The sequence below is a fragment of the Osmia lignaria genome, chromosome 3, assembly GCF_051020975.1.
Source record: "Osmia lignaria lignaria isolate PbOS001 chromosome 3, iyOsmLign1, whole genome shotgun sequence".
Classification (NCBI taxonomy): domain Eukaryota; kingdom Metazoa; phylum Arthropoda; class Insecta; order Hymenoptera; family Megachilidae; genus Osmia; species Osmia lignaria.
Window position 1 is genome coordinate 11701455 of NC_135034.1, and position 18915 is coordinate 11720369.

Here is an 18915-nt window from a genome sequence, read left to right on the forward strand (position 1 = left end):
AGAAAGAGATGAAAATGAATCCGCATAATTTCGTATCTTTTCTAGATTAATAGTAAAAGTCAAGGAGGTCTATATTCAGGGTCGTGATTGCGGTAAGTTGGCCAAAAAACGAGGGTCATGTAGCAAGCTCAAAGTCCGAGAGTCGTTGCCAAGGAAATCCAAAGACCTTCGTCGCACAACAATCGCGAAATATTCTTTCTCTCAAACGTAGTATTCTATAAGAACAATGCGAACGTCTGGCGACAATTTAGCTAGTTTCATCGTATATTGTTTATCAGAAATTTCAGAAAATTTAGGCATTCTGCACCCCTTTATACTTTTACATAGCTGTTCCAATAATAACGCAACGAAAAGATTTTCTATCGTGACCATAATCACGATTACGAACAACTACATAAATTGAAAATATAACAGGGGGTTAATAATACATACCTTTAAACAATCTCTTACTTCTGCGCCCTTGTTTACGCTTGCACGCAGCTTTTAAGTTATAAAAGCTGTTCAAAAGTTCATCCAACTACATAATTTTAATATTATTTATTACGTCGCCCACTTGTTTTTAAACTATTCTGAAATTCTTCTAATCTAATCATCGTGTAGGGGCGTTAAATGAAATGAAATTTTATTTTTCATCCTTTTGTACACAATTACCTTCGAATGTTAGAAAACAAAATCCTTCTTACCTTGGACAATGCCTATTGTTTCTGGTCCTGGACAGATCCGTATTTCGTTTCAGGTACAACGGTGTGAATCCATTAGTCAGACCCCCATTGCCGAATCCCTCCTCCTTCTGGCACGTATCCAGACTCTCGAAACTACGATAAGGCCTGATCCTCGAGAAATGATCTACGCTACTCCCGAATCCATTCGGCAGAACCTTATCGTAGTCCTGTTCCAGACTGTCCGGCGACGTGTTCTCGGGATGACAGGGATTCGAACGGTTAGGATATTCCAAAGAGTCGAAACTGTAGCTGGAAGGTGACAAGGTGGCACAAGTCCTCTCCAAAGACTCGAATTGTAAGAGGGAACTCGATCTCGACGACGCGGATGATCTCGACGACCTGGGCGATGCTGGATAATCGTCCTCCAAGCTCACCTGATGATCGCGATCGCTGGTACCATTGTACTTCCGGCGCCTCTTCTTAGGCACCACCGAGTTGCAGTCGCTTCCGCTGCCATCCAGCCGGTCGTCTTCCGAGAAAAGTCGAACAAGAAACGAACGATCAGCGCGTAACCAGAAAGGATACTATCCATCGGTAGGCGTGTGTTTGATTCGCTTCGCTATTGGGAGAGTAAAAGCGAGACGATCGCGGCTGATAACGATCAGCTGGCCTAAACCTACTTTCTGAAAGGCTGCCTGCAGTTTGGTACACGGAATCCTTTCGAATCGATCAAATTATATTTGGTTTTCTTTCTTTTCGATTTGCCTAATATTTCGTTTAACTTTGTTTAACCATTGGATTCCTAAAATTAAAAACTATAGATTAATAAGTACAGTTTAAACGTAACAGAAAGTATCGTTCTTTAAATAAAAATTTTAAATATTAAAATTTCAAATTTGTGAAATAACAGTCTATATTTATTTAGATACTCCTATTAGAAGAAATGAATATGTGCTACTATCTAGTAGAACATTCAAGTACTACTCTTGACAAACCGTATTGTATTCAAGTTTCCTCTATGATACTTTCTAAATTTTATCTTTGAAATTGAAATTTCTTTGGAAACGAAAGGGTTAACGAGATTCTTCATTCATAAGAAGCGATTGATTCCCATAGTAAGAACCGTGACCAAGGTAAAATGCAAATTGAAATGCATTAACCGCGACAGGTGTATCAGGTAGATCATGTTGAAGACAGAAAGAAGAAAAAAAAAAATTCTGCTTCCATTAGCAGCAGTTATCAGTTACGGGCCGTGTGGTCAATCACGTGTCGAACGACGGTCACGAAGTCGACAACCGGTGACCGCGTAACGCCGTAAACGTCGCTTCCGGTTGAATGAACCATGGCTTCCTGGCTGGAACATACGGGGAGGGAAGCGTAAAATCGAAGATTGCCCGACCCCTCTCTGTCGAAGACCCACTTCCGTGATTCGACTTTGTAAACTGGGCCGAGAATTGAGAACCAAATGGCGGGGGAACAGAAATTCTAATACGATTTCATGACAGAAAAGTATTATAAAATGCCACTTATGCCGTATCAAATTAAAGCTTCAAATTTAATCAAAATGACCACATAAACCCTTCGTTAGTCTTCGTAATATAAAATGGCTGGTGATCAATTATAGGAAACAATGATCGAATTTCTAACGATTTTCTAACGGTTTCAATTTTTCTCTTCATTTCGTCCACGATTCACCTTGAAATACTAATAATAGTAGACAAGTTAGTTTAGCCTAGATAATTGTAATAGCTTAACCAACAATAACCGTTAGAAAAACAAATTCAACGTCTAATGTCAGTGTGTTTATGGAAAGGTATAATTCAGAATGGAATTTCAATGGTAATGTCAATAATTCGTTCTCGCTGTTAAAAAACATGCACTGAGAATTTTTTAATCAACATCGATATACTAAACGAACTTGATATCATAAAAAGGGAGAAAATATAACACTCGTTACAAAATTATCGTACAATTCATTAATCTTCGTTAACATGAATTATTAATAACATATTGTATTAGTAGAGGAGTAGGTAATCTTAATGAAAAATTTATAACTTCTACCGCTAGATGGAATATTCCTTTGTTTATACATAATTCTTTCGTTTTTCCAATGAAAATAAAAGTGTAAGAAAGAGCGAAATATTTTCAGAAATTTTTGGCAAACGATAACACGAAGGATCGAGGTCACGATCGATTTATCTTTATTTCACAAACGAAGTAACCGATTCAGATTCAATCAGAGTTGAAATTCTCGTCAGATTGAACAGAAGCAATTGAATTTACTCTACACGACCTGTTGTCTTGTCAGTTTATTTTTGCATCATCATATACACGTGGAATCCAACAGCTAGTCCATGGTAATTCTATATGAATCACGTTTGAAGGTGATCTAATATTAGATGAAACGGAAAAGAATCGTATATGGAATCGTAAACACAATGAAATAATTTTAATGTTAAATTAAAAAAAAAATTTTACTATTAAATAAAAACACATGATTAACAACTGTAATCAACGATTCTGTAAGTGGTAAGAAGTGATACTCGTGAGAAGATAACCAGCGAGAACAAGTATAAAGATTAATTGTCTGGGATAAAGTTACCGTCTAATTATCGTAGCAAGTGGTTTAAATCCACTTCAAAGTACAAGTATACGATCTAATTGTAAGACGAACAGCTTTTTGCACTTCTCTTTGATATGCTATATTTTTCTGTACCTATCAAAAATCGCTTTAATAAATTTTATAATTTAAAATAAGAAACCTGAAACAAGTCATTTTGACCCCTTTAGTAATTCTAGCGTTAAGAAATTGAACATCGCGGAAAGAGGAAACGAGGATGAAGAGGCGCCTGAAGAACTGCAACCGTGTACGCTTGGATGTCGCGACGCTCGCGTGCTCGAAGGGATAAGCTTACATAAACCGTAATATTAACAGATTCAATATTGCAGGGATCGATTAGCCACGTTGTCAAATTTTATTTAATACTAAAAGCACAAACTAACAACAGATATACTTGAAAAAATAAATAAAATTAAATTAACAAAAAAAAAAATGTATATTTCTCCCTTAAGAAGGTGGCAACCGTAACTATATAATAGAACAGATTTTGAATAAATTATTGACTGTACAATCTGATTCCGTAGAAATGAATGAATCGCAGAATAAATTGAAAAAAGAAAGTGGTCCATCGAGGATAATATTCGCAGCTACTGTACACCAGTTGTGGGGCAAGAATGAGATTTCACAAGATGCATTCCGAAACGAAATACCGTTCACCAGACTTTAATGTCACGCGTCTCACAGTCACTATATGGTAATCGTATCATCAAATATAATTTCATCCATCCCCCAAGTGGTGATGATGATCACCGTGATCCAATGGATCAAACCGAGTACTTATCGAACTTTAACTATATTTTGAATATACCTAAGGTCAAAACTCGGTCGCAGGTATAAAAATCATTGAACGCTGTTTATAACGTAACCTGACACATGGGCATCTAGCCCATGTTCGGACTTGTTGCCAAATTGACATTAGACAGCCTAGTCCAAGAGCTACCAAGTATTTTTAGACCTATTGTCAGACGATTCAAGATACGTAACCGATCACATGAAACTAAATTAGATCTAATACCAGACGAATCTCTTACCTGCTAATTTCTGCTTCGCTCTAATGTGTATCACACTTTCAGTCTCGGAATCAGAACCGACCCAATAAGTGGTCCCGCTACGGTCAGAATCGCTTTGCAAATCGTCGGATGTTTCTTCTAGAATGGTCTCTAAAAAATCCACCTGTTGCACTAGCACCGTATCTGCAAATAGATGGAACATATTTGTCAATAAAAGTTTAATTATCCCAACGATTTTGATTAACTTTCTGTTCACTTTTCTCATCGGCATACCGGGTCGACGAGTTACAAGCGAAATTCTCATTTTATTTCAAGAAAGTTTCAAGATTTCACTTCATTGTCACGCGTATGTTAAATTAAAAGCTTTACTGAATATCTCCGAATTTTTTCTGATTTTTTTTCGAACTTAGAACAATATAAAATCAGACCCAGTTTGCTATTAGTGATAGTGAAAATTTAACTTTGCCCAGGCATCGTCGTCGAATGATATTAAAATTTTCTCACTCGATTTCGCTTTCGAATTTCGTTTTCCAATCATATCGCTACCTTATCGCACTACGAGATACTATCCTATCACACATTTCCAAACTACTGTCAGATATCTGGCGAAATGATTCATAGGACACGCTCTGGATCTGTTTACAATGGGAATACTATGTATACAATGAGTGTTCGACACCCGAAATCAATGTAAACTGACCTCGTAATCAAAGGTATCGAAACAGAACAGATGTAATTTGAAAACAACAACATCAGATAAATGATAAATATTACACACCGATGATAGATCGGATAATATAGAACACGTATAACTCGTTAATTCCGTATATGGAAATGCAGTAATAGTATCGGAAAAATTATACATAGAGCATCATTATGTACTACTTACGTCTATTCTTTTGACGAGATTTAAAATACAAATGAAATTGCATGTTCCTCTTTTACGTATATTGAGATTTGCAATATTTCCTGGCAAAAGTATTGGTAAAAAAGAAACCGATTAAACCCTACTTAGAGGTACTTAAAATTTTTTAATACTGCTCTCTAATAATTTGTATACGAAATCATCGGAGGAATTAATCTATGCAAAAGAAAAAAAAAAGAACATTAAAATCAAGTAACATATTAAATTAAAAAGCGTCGAGTTTAAAATTTGGACAATTTCTAAATGAATTATTAATGGCAGCGTTATTCAAGAAAAAAATAGCTGCTAGTATACGTTATAAAAATATTTTATATTCTTCCTAAACTCACTACGTACATTCAAAAGCGACGTTCATGTATCAAGAAGGTAGCAAATTTTAATTTCGTGGCTTTAATGACGGATATGCCTATCAAAGGTAAGCGGAATACCTAAATCACATTAGACAGTATGATTTGTAAACTCGTCACATTACATTGCATAACAATTGTTATCGAAAAAACAATTTAATTTTACATGAAAAAAAATGTGCAGTTGACGTAAGTTGTACAGTTACAGGAAAAACAATGATCTCTTCCCTGAAAACCGAAATTTTTAACAAAATTTTTACCATGTAATATTATTTTATGATCTATCACGATCAAACTGCTTCTAACGAACAACCGCATATACATAAAAATTGTTCGCGTAAAGTTGTTATTAAAAATATTAAATATTCTAAAATAATTGCCTCGCTACTAATTACCAATTATAACATATAATTAATAACTATTCGACTAATTGAGTCCATACATATGCATTAGATATTCTAAGATATCACTAATTAAAATTAATCATAAATACTGCTGTAAATTTATAATAAATTCAAGTGTATTAAATATTCCAAAATTATTTCCTTACTGTTTACTAATTACGATTAATAATTAATAATTTCACTGGTATTGGATGTCCAAAAACAATTTCGCCGTTGTAGGAAATAAAAATACCGATAATCAAGAGGATGCAAAAGTTTAAAGAACAAAAATAATAAAAAGTATAATATCGAAACAAATACATATACATTTTCTTATAACAATTTTATAAAACAGTAAATGTTTCTGCCTCAGAATTCCCACGACCTATGTACGTTATTCGTGTTCAAAATTCATCGAGCAACGTCATTACAGCTACGTATATAAAGAGTAAATGGTTTACGTAGTATTTCTATCGTTTTCAGCACTGGCCCCAAACGCACATCGATAAACACAGTGATTCGGTCAGGTGAACATTTCTGTTTTCTGATTAACAGTGACTACGGGCAAAAATGAGTTTAGCAAGTTGGTACCATTACTTAAATACGGAAGAAGCCGGTGAGTGATTTGAAATTTCGTGTATATAATATCGAGAGTAAATAAAAAAAAAAATTATTTCTCTTTAATAATTCTATAACGCTTTGTAGATATAAAAACGAATGACTGGTTTTTGGTAAGCTCTCCTGTGCCTATAATTCTCATCACATTCGCGTACTTGTACTTTGTGCTAAAATGTGGACCAAGATACATGGAAAACAGAAAACCATACTCTTTTAAAACCTTCATCAGATTGTATAACTTGTTTCAAGTTGTGACGAACAGCATGATCGTGTATCACATATTTGAGGCTGGATGGTACAGAGATTACTTTATCTATTGTAGACCGATAGATCCGGCTATCACACCTGCATCTATGAAGGTATTTATTTATTTATTCGTATTTTACAAATACAGTGAATCGAAAAAGTATTGGCCTTGCTAGCTTTGTTGAAATAATTATAATTATAATTCGTTAATTGCCAGAGGTCGAAAGTATATTATTTTCAATATGGTATCTTTTATTTCAAACTCTTTTTTTTTTTTTTTTCATTCACTGTATATTTTTATATTTTAACCGTTTAAAAAATTTTTATTTTATAATCTCCTATAATTTCCTTCCTTATTCCTTGGAACAAACAGTGAATCAACCGAATTATAATTTAATATCGGTCATTAACGAACATCCAATTTCCAATCGTTTGTTTCCTGAAATCGTTAATGGATCTATCAATTTTTCGTGCCACGGAAGAATATGAATAATTTCATTAAAATAACAATACTTTCAAACGATATAATCAAACGAAAGCAAACTATAATCCTCGAAATTTCTATACCGTAAGTGCTATTTTCCGTGAATTCTATGTCACGAAAACGTGTCAAATTTGACGTGTTTCGAAATCTATCTGTTAATTATGCAACAATCTAATAATTAAATCAGGCCTCAGTTAAAAGGTTAAACAGTATGCACCGATAAAAAGTTAATCTATGCACCCCGTTCTTTGTTCCTGAACACCAAAAAGAAAGTGCCAATGATTTTCTTACAGTTCGCCCATATATCATGGTACGTGCTAGCCCTGAAGGTCTTTGACTACACCGAGACGGTGTTGTTCGTGCTGAGGAAGAAACAACGACAGATATCATTTTTACATCTGTATCATCATGTAACGACAGTGTTTGTTGCATGGGTGTTTGTAAAATACTCGCCCAATGGAATGGCGATTACAGTTCCGATGGTCAATTGCGGAGTACACGTGATAATGTACACTTATTATTTTTTGGCAACGTTCGGACCAAGAGTGCAACGATACCTTAACGTAATTAAACCTGGCATCACCATCATTCAAATGGTAAGTAATTAAACAATATTGATTAGCTCTAGCGAGGCTAAGAGGGGCTGTGCCCCTGACTTAGAAAATGTTTTATATTTCTCATCGAAAATAATTTCAATTTATATTAATTGGATGTTATTATTGGAATTAATTTAAACCGAACTTTGCACCAGAATTAAGAGGGAACATCTGCATGAAATAATTGATAATAAAAGGGGGAAGAGCAAAGATTAATCATTAATTTTTACAACCTTCAAAAAAAATGATAATTTACATTCAATCAATCGAAGAAAAATTATAACGTATTAATTATAATTGCAGATGCTTGGACTTTTATTAATTGAAATTTAATTATTTTATTTTTCTTTCCCAAACAGGTGCAATTTGTCATATTGTTAGCATACTTAACGACTGCATTCATTCCTGGTTGCAAGGACGTTAAAATAATATCCGGAATAGTAATAGTGGACCTAATCATCAATTTCTATTTGTTTTATCAATTCTACCAGGAGACTTACAAGAAACCAAAGCGTTCATAAACATTACGAATCTTTGCAACGTTCCTGGAAGAATGTTGAAGAAGAAACATTTCAACAACTTGCTCAAACACTCGACACGTTTACCTGCTCAAAGTGTTTTTGTTTTTTTTTTTTTTTTTTGTACCATATACTTATATAAGTAAGAGTGTCGACAATAATCATCCGCTCTACCAAATGTTAGTAACCTGAATGAACAGAAATATCAGTTTCACAGGAATACTACGAACTGCCAATATTTTATTAATAATTGATCTTGAAGAACACATGCCTAATTAGGCACAGATGCTACTTTATTTTTTTACAAAATTTCACAGCTGGTCTCATACTTTTTTCCCTACCCCCTCATACCTGAGAATTTGCAAAAATGTTAATAAATATTTAAATAACGAATATGTGAGAAAAATTCAGTGTTTGCTCCATTCTTCAATTCTTTCTCTATCATTGGATTATATCAAATTTGTAGTGCCAATTAAAACCTCAACACGAAGAAAATAATTTTTAAAAATATTTTTCTTTTTATTTCAAACACTATTTTACCCAGAATTTCTCCAGGGTGATTTTATCCTTCGTAAGAGACAAGTCTATCTACGAGTACAAAATTAACATACACCTATTGGCCTATTTTACACGAAAACAAGAAGATTAGCAGTAATGGTCATTGTGAGAAGAAATCGTCTTCCGGGAATGCAATTTGTCTTGCACAAGCGCAGAGGCATGCACTGCTATGCAACATCATGATGGAGGGAAACCACCTGTTGCAGTCGCCTGTTGCCTCTAACCATACAACGTGAATAATCCATCACCTTGCACAAAAATACACGATGATCTACTCTAGGATTCTTTTTAATTACATCTAAAGGTTACACAACTGAAAGAAACAGTGTACGACCCACCAATATTTAATCTCAAAGTGGATGAATAAGCAGTATTCTATTTGGAAATTCAATTTTAATTGGTTTAATTAATATTACTTTATATTAAATGGATTTTCCCTGATAATCCGGGAATGGTTTTCAGAAAAACAGCTACACGAGTTGTCCTTCTAACAAATGGAAATTACACGGCCGTGCATCCAATCTATGTTTTTCATTAACTCTCACATGCTCGTCCACGTTTATAGAAAGTAGTTCGCATTAAGTCCACTCATTAACAAGCGATTTGTATGCAAACCCGCGCTATTTTCTATCCGATGAAAATTACGGTAACGATACAACCTGCTGACGATATTCAGAGCGTAGACGCAGAACAGGACACGTGGAATTCGTCATTAGCAATCAAAGATTCTCTGTTTGATGCATTATACCAACTCAGCTAATCAGTATCAATTAGCACATTACCTATAGCCGTGTAAAATTAAATGCTCTACAGACAAATTAATCTAATAATGAATAGATTAACGATCAGAAACATATTTCATTGATTTGCAATCGATAATCGTTACAAAAAAAGTACTCCTATAATTAACAATTCAAATTCATGAACATAAATTGTATCTTCTTGCAGATAAATTAGAAAACAATTCTGAAACTGCGTTGTTGAAAAAGATGAATGGAACTATTGGAAATAAATATTCACCTACTGTGATTCATATACGATTCGTTCTATGAATAAATTGACGTTCTGCTAGTGTTACGAGGAGGCTGTTGTATAGAATCATAAATAATGAATTAACAATTGATTAACTCGAGAAAAAGAACCACAATAAAGAAGTATTAATTTTCTATGTCACTAAAATTTGAACAGAATTAAAAAGTGGATTTGTGATCGGCTCGATTGTTAATCCTCCTCCACTGTTCTTTGTATAATAATAATAATTCATCATTGACCAGCCTAACACAGTGGACGTGTAAACCACCGTCACGGTTGTAGAAAGTGAAACAGGTAACAGTACGAACCATTAGCCCGTAGATCCTCGTGTGTAGACTGGAAGTGGGTACGATGTTGTAGCTGGAAACCGTAGGCCGGAAGCCATGGATTCGGTCCGTTCACCAGGTCCATGTCCAGGGATTCGAACGGGGTCGGTGGCTCTTCGTCGTCCTCGGCTGCGACATCGAGCTTCGGTGATGATCGTAAAGTGCTCGTAGTACTCATCGTGGTTGTCATCGTGCTCAGCTCCTTCGTGCTCATCTCCAGCCAGGGGAGACAGAGACGTAGCCAGCCGTGTTCGGTGATTTCCACTCATTAACCGTTTCACCGAACTGTAAACCTTCTTTCCGTAATTCCACGATGGCCCTCATCGCTCTACCCTCGAACCCTTCCGGCCGCCAAGTGTCCTCTTTCTGTAACATGCCACATTTCACTTCTACATACTTATTATATCGCACCCTTTAAGTTTGTATATTCTTAGGAACGGACTAAGACTTCTAGGGCCCAGACTTATGAGGGGCCCCTTGGTTCAAAAATTGAAATTTATTCTAAATTAAATTAAATAACATTTAAAAATCAAATTTCATTCGATACGGTGCCCTAGGTCAAAAAATTCGTAAAATACAATATTTTTAGGTTGGACTTTACTTTAGGGCACACCAAATTTTCCACATTTTTTTCTTTTAATCCATAGTTTTTGATCCGTAGAATCTGAAAATGCAAGTCTTAACTTCAGGAATTCATTGGTTCAAGAGATCACCATTTTGTCATCAGAAATGGTACTGTATTTTGTTATACAAATCCTCGAATTACCCGCGGTGAACGACCTCTCCTTTTACCAGAAGAACAAAAGCAAGTAGCCGGATAAAGAAAGAAAGGGAAGGAAGTTACGTGAAATTACGTAAGAAAGGAGACGCATGATTTGCAAAGGCCGAATCGGTGGATTGCGTGTACGGAATCGAAAGCATCCTCGAAGACTTTGTTAGAAGTTTATGAACCGTGACGTTTCGAGGTACTTTCAAACGGTAAACGAGACGGATTCCAACCGAGAGAGAATCGTTAATAATTATGGAAAACGAACTGTTGCGTTTTATGGCTGATATATTTAATGACTGTTAAAAGGAACCCCGTTCCACGACGAATATCGTAAGCGGTAGCATGCCGCGTGTAATTTCAGTGATGCAATTTTCTGCTGTACAGTAAAGAATGAAACTGTTGCGCATCCTGGAATTGTTTATTTCTCCTTTGGTAGCGGATTTAATGGCGCAACTGTTGCGAAGAAACGCGGATTGGTACGTACGGTTATTTAAAAAAACATTTGTTAAGCTATGATTCATTTATTCTTGTTTCAATGAAAAATCAATGAACAAATTTTAAGGGGAAATTTCCGAAAGGCTCCATCACCCCAGGACACCCAAACTTCGGATTTATAGTAATAGAGGGGCGAGAAATCGAATGAGACCATTTTCAGAAATGTAAAATAAACCGTTCTCGAGATATACAGGATATTCTAAAAGTGCGGAAACCCCCTATTATCTTGATAAGAACGCATTTCCACGCAAAATGACTAACCTAACCTAGGTTTTTCGTACTAGGTTAGGGTTACCTAGGTTAGGGTTAGGGTTAGGTTAGTCATTTTGCGTGGAAATGCGTTCTTATCAAAATAATAAGGGGTTTTCGCACTTTTAGAATACCCTTTATATCTCGAGAACGGTTTATTTGCCAGTTCTGAAAATGGTCTCATTCGATTTCTCGTCCCTCAATTACTATAAATCCGAAGTTTGGGTGTCCTGGGGTGATGGGGCCTTTCAAAAGTATACCCAATTTTAATTACACCTTAAATTGATATATCATTAGTGTTCACTACAACTGGCAATCAGCCATTTTATATTAATGACACGAATAAAGCATTTATATGATTATTTTCTTCATACTTCAAGCTTCCAATTCTGAAATCAATCTAGACTATGCAACACATTCCAACCTAATATTTCAAAGACAATAATCTTTCCCAAACCCTTGAATAGAATCTGATACTGCGAGCCGCATAAATAACCAAACCCCCGTTTAAAATCATATCAGAAAAGCGTGGAACGTTTAATCAGATCTCGTAAAAGTAACACAATCAAGAAATCCTGCATAACGAATTCGTCGCTGCGTTAAACAATAATACGACCATGAAACAACTTGCTTTCGCCGCCCATTGAATTCCAGTTCCCCGTGGTTTAATTAAAAAAACTTACGTTACTCGCGGCTGGGAAGGTAACGCGTGCGTGGGTGTAACGATCGACCTCGGGTATCCGAAGATACCGGTAAATATACAGACGAGGGAAAGGATACGAGCCGTGCGAGTATATCGTGAAGAAACGAAGAGAGATCAGTACCCGGGGCGTTTGTTAAATATTGTTCGAGGACGCGAATTTAAACGACACGAGACCGGGCATTCTTACGAAGAAGTTACGCATACGTAATTGGATAAGGATCGGGAGGTTGTCGGCCTGCCACGAATCCTTGGTCCGTTTCTTCCTGAAAACCTCCTCGTACCGTTGAAAAATAAAAGAAGATACTTATTTATCGTAGCCGTATTTATCTCGGCTCCCAAGAACGGTACACGGACGATCGTAATTTCAATAAACCGCTCGAAATCGAAATATCCTACGTTTTACCGCTGCGTTTTATTATCCTGTTCGCTTGAATAATCGTGTTTCTATCTTTCTCTGTTCCTTGGTAAAGAACACGCGTTAACTATCTCTTAATTGAATACCGCGATTACATTAATTAACGACGAGCCGATGGGAAAAGTGTTGCCGCGGATATGGCGATACGCGTGGCGATCAAGGATACCAAAGCGTACACAGAGCGGTTAAATGGAACTGAATCTAGAATGGTGATGGGAAAACGGTGCCGCGGTAGAAGGAACACGTTTTCTTAAATTGACGCTGCTCCTGCGTCAGACAACTTATGCAATGAACCCGTGCTTTCGATCATGTGATTGGTTGGTCTAATTCGATATGCGCAAACAAATATATTAATCGTACTTTGTCATTGCTTGCGCGACGACAAATTGTTCACTTTGCATTATACGACATAGCGCATCACTGTCGCGGGAAAGATTGCAGTATCTAATATTTGAATAGGAATTATTTTCCACTATTTTCAGCTATTTTAAAATTACTGCATTTTGGGGAATTTATTTCTGAGTGTAATTTTTAAAGGAACGTCCAAGGGCTAAACGAACGTTTCAATTTCAATAATTTCTGGTTAAGCGGCATTCTCATGATACATATTTGTCAGGCGTCCTTGGCGGGCGACTTCAAAGAAAAGGATACAAGCTTACCGTCGAGTAGATCTATTTAACAGTTCTAAACAACTGATGGTTTTTACCGCTTAATTTAATAAAACGTAAAAGAAGGAACATCAATAGCTTCCGCTAAATGAACGTCTTATGAAGAAGCTGAAGATTGAAAAAAATCAAACTCGTTAAAAGCGGCTGCTTCTGTTGATATAATACCTTGTTTTTTTTTTTTTTTTTATTCGATTCGGCGATAGTTTTATTTGCAAAAAACGTCAGCTTTAAACACACACGTGTGACAGAGTTTGCAATTTTTTCGATAAGACAACGCACGAGAAATCAAGCGTTCAATAACCTGAATTTACATGTATATACCATTTTACATTACGTATCGCAACCTTTAACATGTTTCCGTAGCTACTTTCACTTTACATAACGCGCACCACGCCGCGAGATGTGTTCGAAGTAACGTTCCTGTGATTAACGTTTATTAAAAAAGATAAATCGTTCAAGCCATCCGAGTAATAGAGATATCTGATTTACGTCACAAATAGATTAAAACCTATTGCTCTGGCATAACCTTTTGTTCCGTTCGAGCGTGGTATACAAAGTATTTATGATTATTTGAAATGACCACCGATAAAATTATGACTATACAAGGCACGTACGCCGATATCTGACGATTCTCAACGGGCGATCTATCCAACGGTCGCGTACGTAAAAACAATGTCGATATGTGAAAAGGGGATAAAGAGGAGCAATGAACGACAATATGCTGCCTTTCCCCCCGGGGTCGTTCACGTACGATGAAACGAAACGAGTCGACACTGTACGCGTTTCGACCATGACAGCTGTCAAAAGTGGCGCAGCGTCTACGACGCAAACGCAGGCGCGAGGAAGGTCATTGAAAGAAGCAAGACAGAGAAAAGCGAAGGGAAAGGAGGATAGAAAGGGAAGAAACCGAGAGAGAGAGGTGGACGATCGCGTAAATACACACGCAAGCGTTGCGTTATTACAAGCGAGAAAGGAAGTAACATATTAAAGGATGAAGAAAGAGAGAAAGAAGGTTAGAACCGCTCGGTGAATTCCAAGTGTGACGGCGTGGCGGTACATACCTGTCAGCGTGCATTCCACAGTCCCACAGCGTGCTTTCGCCTCGTTGTTTTCCAACCGTTAGACTTTTGCCTTCCTAACGACAGGAACGCGTAAATCACACACTATCCACACATTCACACGACGAATAAACTCCAGGATGGTGTTTAAATGCACACACTAACTGCGTCACGATGAAAACCCATCACTTGCCACGCTAGCCGGTGCATCGCACGCCACTCGCGGCGCGAACATGGCGCACTATTTCGTACGGCGTGTTCACCACTGAAACGCACGAGGACCGGGAACAACCGTGAATACTGTACGATAGAAAAATGCACTTGGACAAACGACGCGGACAATGGAACGTGACTTAAGGACACCGGAGAGCGCGAGAGCCAACTTTACACCGCGGGGTAAATACTAGAACAAAACTCGCCGCTTTCGCCCGCGGTGCGCAGACGTACTAGCCAATCCCCACCCGAGCTACGACGCCACGTGGTACACGGCTCGACCAATCACAGGCTGGTTACGCGGGGTCCCCCGGACGTGTTCGTAAAGCCGGCTTGTGCTACCGATCAGTTTCTTCTCTTCTTCTCCTGTACCGATTTAACATTTCAACGTTACAAAGAAACACGAAAGACGAAGGACTCTTGTCTTTTTATCGATATATGTAGTTGCTTCAATTACTTTCGTTTCTTTCACTACCGGGACAAAGCGATCCTCTGATGCATGAGCAAGGAAATCGGTACGCATGATTCGGAAGAAGAGATTGCAACAAGATTAAATCGAATCATCAACTAAAATATCTTAGCGTCGATGAGTAAACACTGAAAAAAATCACCGGTGCAACTATGCGGATAATTTAACTCTTTCGTTACGTTCATCTAGTCCTTATTGTTACTAATAAAAAGATGTCACCTGTATGATCAATTCCATTTGATTTATTTAAAATTGATACACAAAGAGACGCGCAAAAACTGCATTTCCGTTAGCGTGTTATGCCGCTTTGATGTAATGCCGCTTATTTGTTCGAACGCCTCGTTGTTATCGCCAAGTAGACTTTTGTAGTCACTTGCTCTAGTACATAGTAACACGTACTACAGTTATTTTACTTACATAGGTTTGCATACACGGCTCAATGGATCTGTGAGCAATTGAAAGATAACTACAAACGTTGCCATATACACGGCCTACAATATTGACTTAATTGATACGTCTGATGATTTGTACCAGGAATATCATCAAACGGAAGATTACTCGCACACCCGTTACAAATTTCCTATTTATTATAACAAAGTGTAAAATAGAAAATCACCGTTTGATAAATTGATAAACCGGAAATAAAAAAAGGGAACAGTGAATTGTATCTAAATCCTCTTTAACCACATAATTGTAATCAACACAATGTGTAATGGTCTTGTTAATCAAAATTATCAATTTCCAAACAAAATACTCACATATAGCACTCAATCAGCAAAAAGATTACATATAAGTTGTAAACATTGTGTAATTCAATTCTCGAGATAAATATTGTCATCAAATGTAAACAAGATATCGAACGATGATGCAGTCAACCTACAAAACAATTTGTAATATTCTAGCATCGTTTCATAATAAAAAATTAATGATTACTTCTGTCATTCATTAATCACGATTATCGATTACTCGTTTACTAGTAATCACTGATCAAACCTGATTTTACTTACAATTAGTCATAATCTTAACCCTTCAATTGGCGGGAGTTCCGGAATCAACAACCGCATCACGTGACACTCCGTTCAGCGCCATCTGATATTACCTAACGATACTTTTTTCCATCTTCCATCATTTTGAAGCTATTATAGCTTTAGCTCAGTTGCATGGAACACTCTGTACATTGATGAATGTGTAAGAGCGTATAAATACACCTTTCTCAGCCAAAGGGTTAAACAGGAGATTACGTTTCAGCCAAGTTTGATCGAAACGGATATGTAGGAGAGACGGGAGAGAAAATCGCAGAATCCGTCTCGTCGTCGTCGTCGTCGTCGTCGTCGTCGTCGTCGTCGTCGTGTGTGCGACGAGTGTGTAACGGGCCACTGGCTGGTGGAATTAGTTTCTTTTTTTGAGGCAGGTCACTGACACCGAACAGCGATGGATTGACGCAGCGGGGTCAAGTTCTACGTACACTGTCGGCAATGCTTCGCGTTTAAAGGTATCGTCGAGCATTCCTTGCGGGATATCGCGTTACTTACGGCACAACGATCAATCGTCCGAACCAACTCTTTGGCTATGTAACGAACGATGCAGGCCGTAAATCGTTGCGAAAGGTGCGAACGGCGATGGTGCTTGTTACAAACGATTCAACCGTAATGTATGTTTACTATGAAGCGGATGCAAAAGTATTTCGAACCGTCTGCTGGCTGCCGTTTACATTTACAATCAAGTATACTCACACTGTTCCAGTCAACTTGTTAACGACCATATATTTCTGCGGATACTACCGATAGAGTCGTTCGGTTAAAATTCAAGTTAGGTTAGGTTAGGGTATTTTTCTTATTCAAATATGATCGCACGGTCAGATATTGCGAATATCAAAGAAATGTTGAAGGAACGTTCCGGTAACTTTGAGTGGTTTAGAAAGTTCTAAGTCGTTGAAAATAGTATGTACATACCTTATCTGAAATTTATTCCGTCGAAACTAGTTTCCCTAAGTGACTTTAATTTTCTAATTTACGAGCAACAGGGTTACGTTACACGCCTCTCAAACACTGTCATTCATTAAATCGGCTTTCGTGTGTCGTATCGCGCTCTCCGTCTAGGAAATGTTACGTGCTCGTTCAAATATTTGCTGCGCTCATCGAAACAACACGCTGCTCGAATCTCTTACCGTCTCAATTCAAACGGTTTCAGTTTGAAGTGTTCTAATTTTCAATGACGAATTTTCGAGCTCCACCTCAGGAGGATGCCGAAAATTTCAAAAGTTTCATTTTGAAATTTAAGTGTGTTGCAAATTTTAATTGATATATATAAAATACGTAAACTGTTTCTAGCGGCTTCTTTTCGAGTCAGAGCGGAAAATATCTGAATGAATTGCTAAGGTATATAAGAACGGAAATAACGGTGTTGCTATCAAGATGTCGGTTAATTATCGATTAATTATCGAAGCACCTTGGGGGAACGCCTATTGAATTTTTTTTTCCCCTGTTTTAAATATTACGAGATAACTCGGATAGATGTGGCAAATGATTCTGCATCTTGATATGTGGAACACGGTAACGCGTGTCTTCCTGTGCTGGTAATCGTAGCATGATCGAATAAAATGTCGGAACATTACACAATAGAGTACAATTAAATCAGACGAGTGAAAGCAATTTAATCTTTTCCCTTCGTTGCAATTGGAATCTGAGAGAATGTTAATTGTCTGGAAGAAGATATATGAGAATGATAATTAATTATGCATTTTTTGTTATCTAATGTACTTCTATTCGAATTATATATTCATTGTTTATTATTCATGAAGTAAAAAAATTTATCTGTGATTCAGATACTAATTTTTATTCGAATAACAATGTATCGAATAGTGTTTCATTTATTATACATTTTTTTATTTTCAAAAGTGCAAAACACCAAAGAAAATTTAATTAACTCTAAGCAGGGCCGGCCCTGACTCGAAGCGATAGGTCAATTTCAGGAAACGCAAAAATAAGTGCTGGTTTAAATTACAGTATGTCGTGACTTTTTGTAACTTTACCTAATTCGATATTCAACGAGTCATTCAAGCATCGGAACGAGTCAGAGTTGATCATTATTCACCGTGACATTCGTGCGCGTTGACAGTAATACAATGCTGCGACAATATCGTTAGATCATTCTTTATATGATTTTTAGTGCGTGTTAAATGAAGATTGTTCGTTTAATATTAGTTTTAGACATTTTTAATATTGTAAATAAATATTTATGGTCCAATGTGTACAGTATGTTCCCCAATAAACGTTTAATGATCGTATAAATTGTTTTAATTAAGTCGATCAGGTCTAATTAAGGGCCCTTTGGGTTCTTTCTCGGTCAACTCATCTTTGTTTGTATTGAAAATTGAACTGTGTATAATTAAAAATATAATATGAAGTAATTTAAACAATAAATAACATTTAAATCAATATATGATACCATAATTGATTTCAAGACACTGTAGTATGAATTCAAGTTTTGAATCTATTGGATTGCGCGCGCAGGAAAAAATGGGAACAGCGCCATCTAGCGGACGGGGCGCG

At 36.8% G+C, this 18915-nt stretch overlaps 2 protein-coding genes across 12 annotated transcripts in view; one reads left to right on the forward strand and one right to left on the reverse strand.

Moving 5' to 3' along the window:
• The window catches only part of LOC117608047 (uncharacterized), a 62877-nt gene extending 48049 nt beyond the window's left edge, over window positions 1–14828 (reverse strand). For 10 of the 11 annotated variants that reach the window (XM_076693380.1, XM_034332546.2, XM_076693379.1 and 7 more), the window contains exons 1-4: window positions 14686–14828; window positions 10308–10691; window positions 4314–4475; window positions 684–1191 (exon numbers count right to left, since the gene is read on the reverse strand). In XM_076693380.1, coding sequence (XP_076549495.1) covers window positions 684–1191; window positions 4314–4475; window positions 10308–10539 — 902 coding nt within the window. In that variant the 5' untranslated portion in view covers window positions 10540–10691; window positions 14686–14828. Of the gene's footprint in view, window positions 1–683; window positions 1192–4313; window positions 4476–10307; window positions 10692–14238; window positions 14380–14685 lie in introns of those variants that run through there. The other variant, XM_076693378.1, reaches the window with a different exon arrangement.
• Window positions 6404–8531, forward strand: LOC117608052 (very long chain fatty acid elongase AAEL008004-like). The gene is made up of 4 exons (XM_034332566.2): window positions 6404–6563; window positions 6653–6924; window positions 7589–7891; window positions 8251–8531. The coding sequence occupies exons 1-4, from the start codon at window positions 6518–6520 to the stop codon at window positions 8410–8412; spliced, it is 783 nt and encodes a 260-aa protein (XP_034188457.2). The 5' UTR covers window positions 6404–6517; the 3' UTR covers window positions 8413–8531.
• Window positions 14829–18915: the final 4087 nt, after the last annotated feature.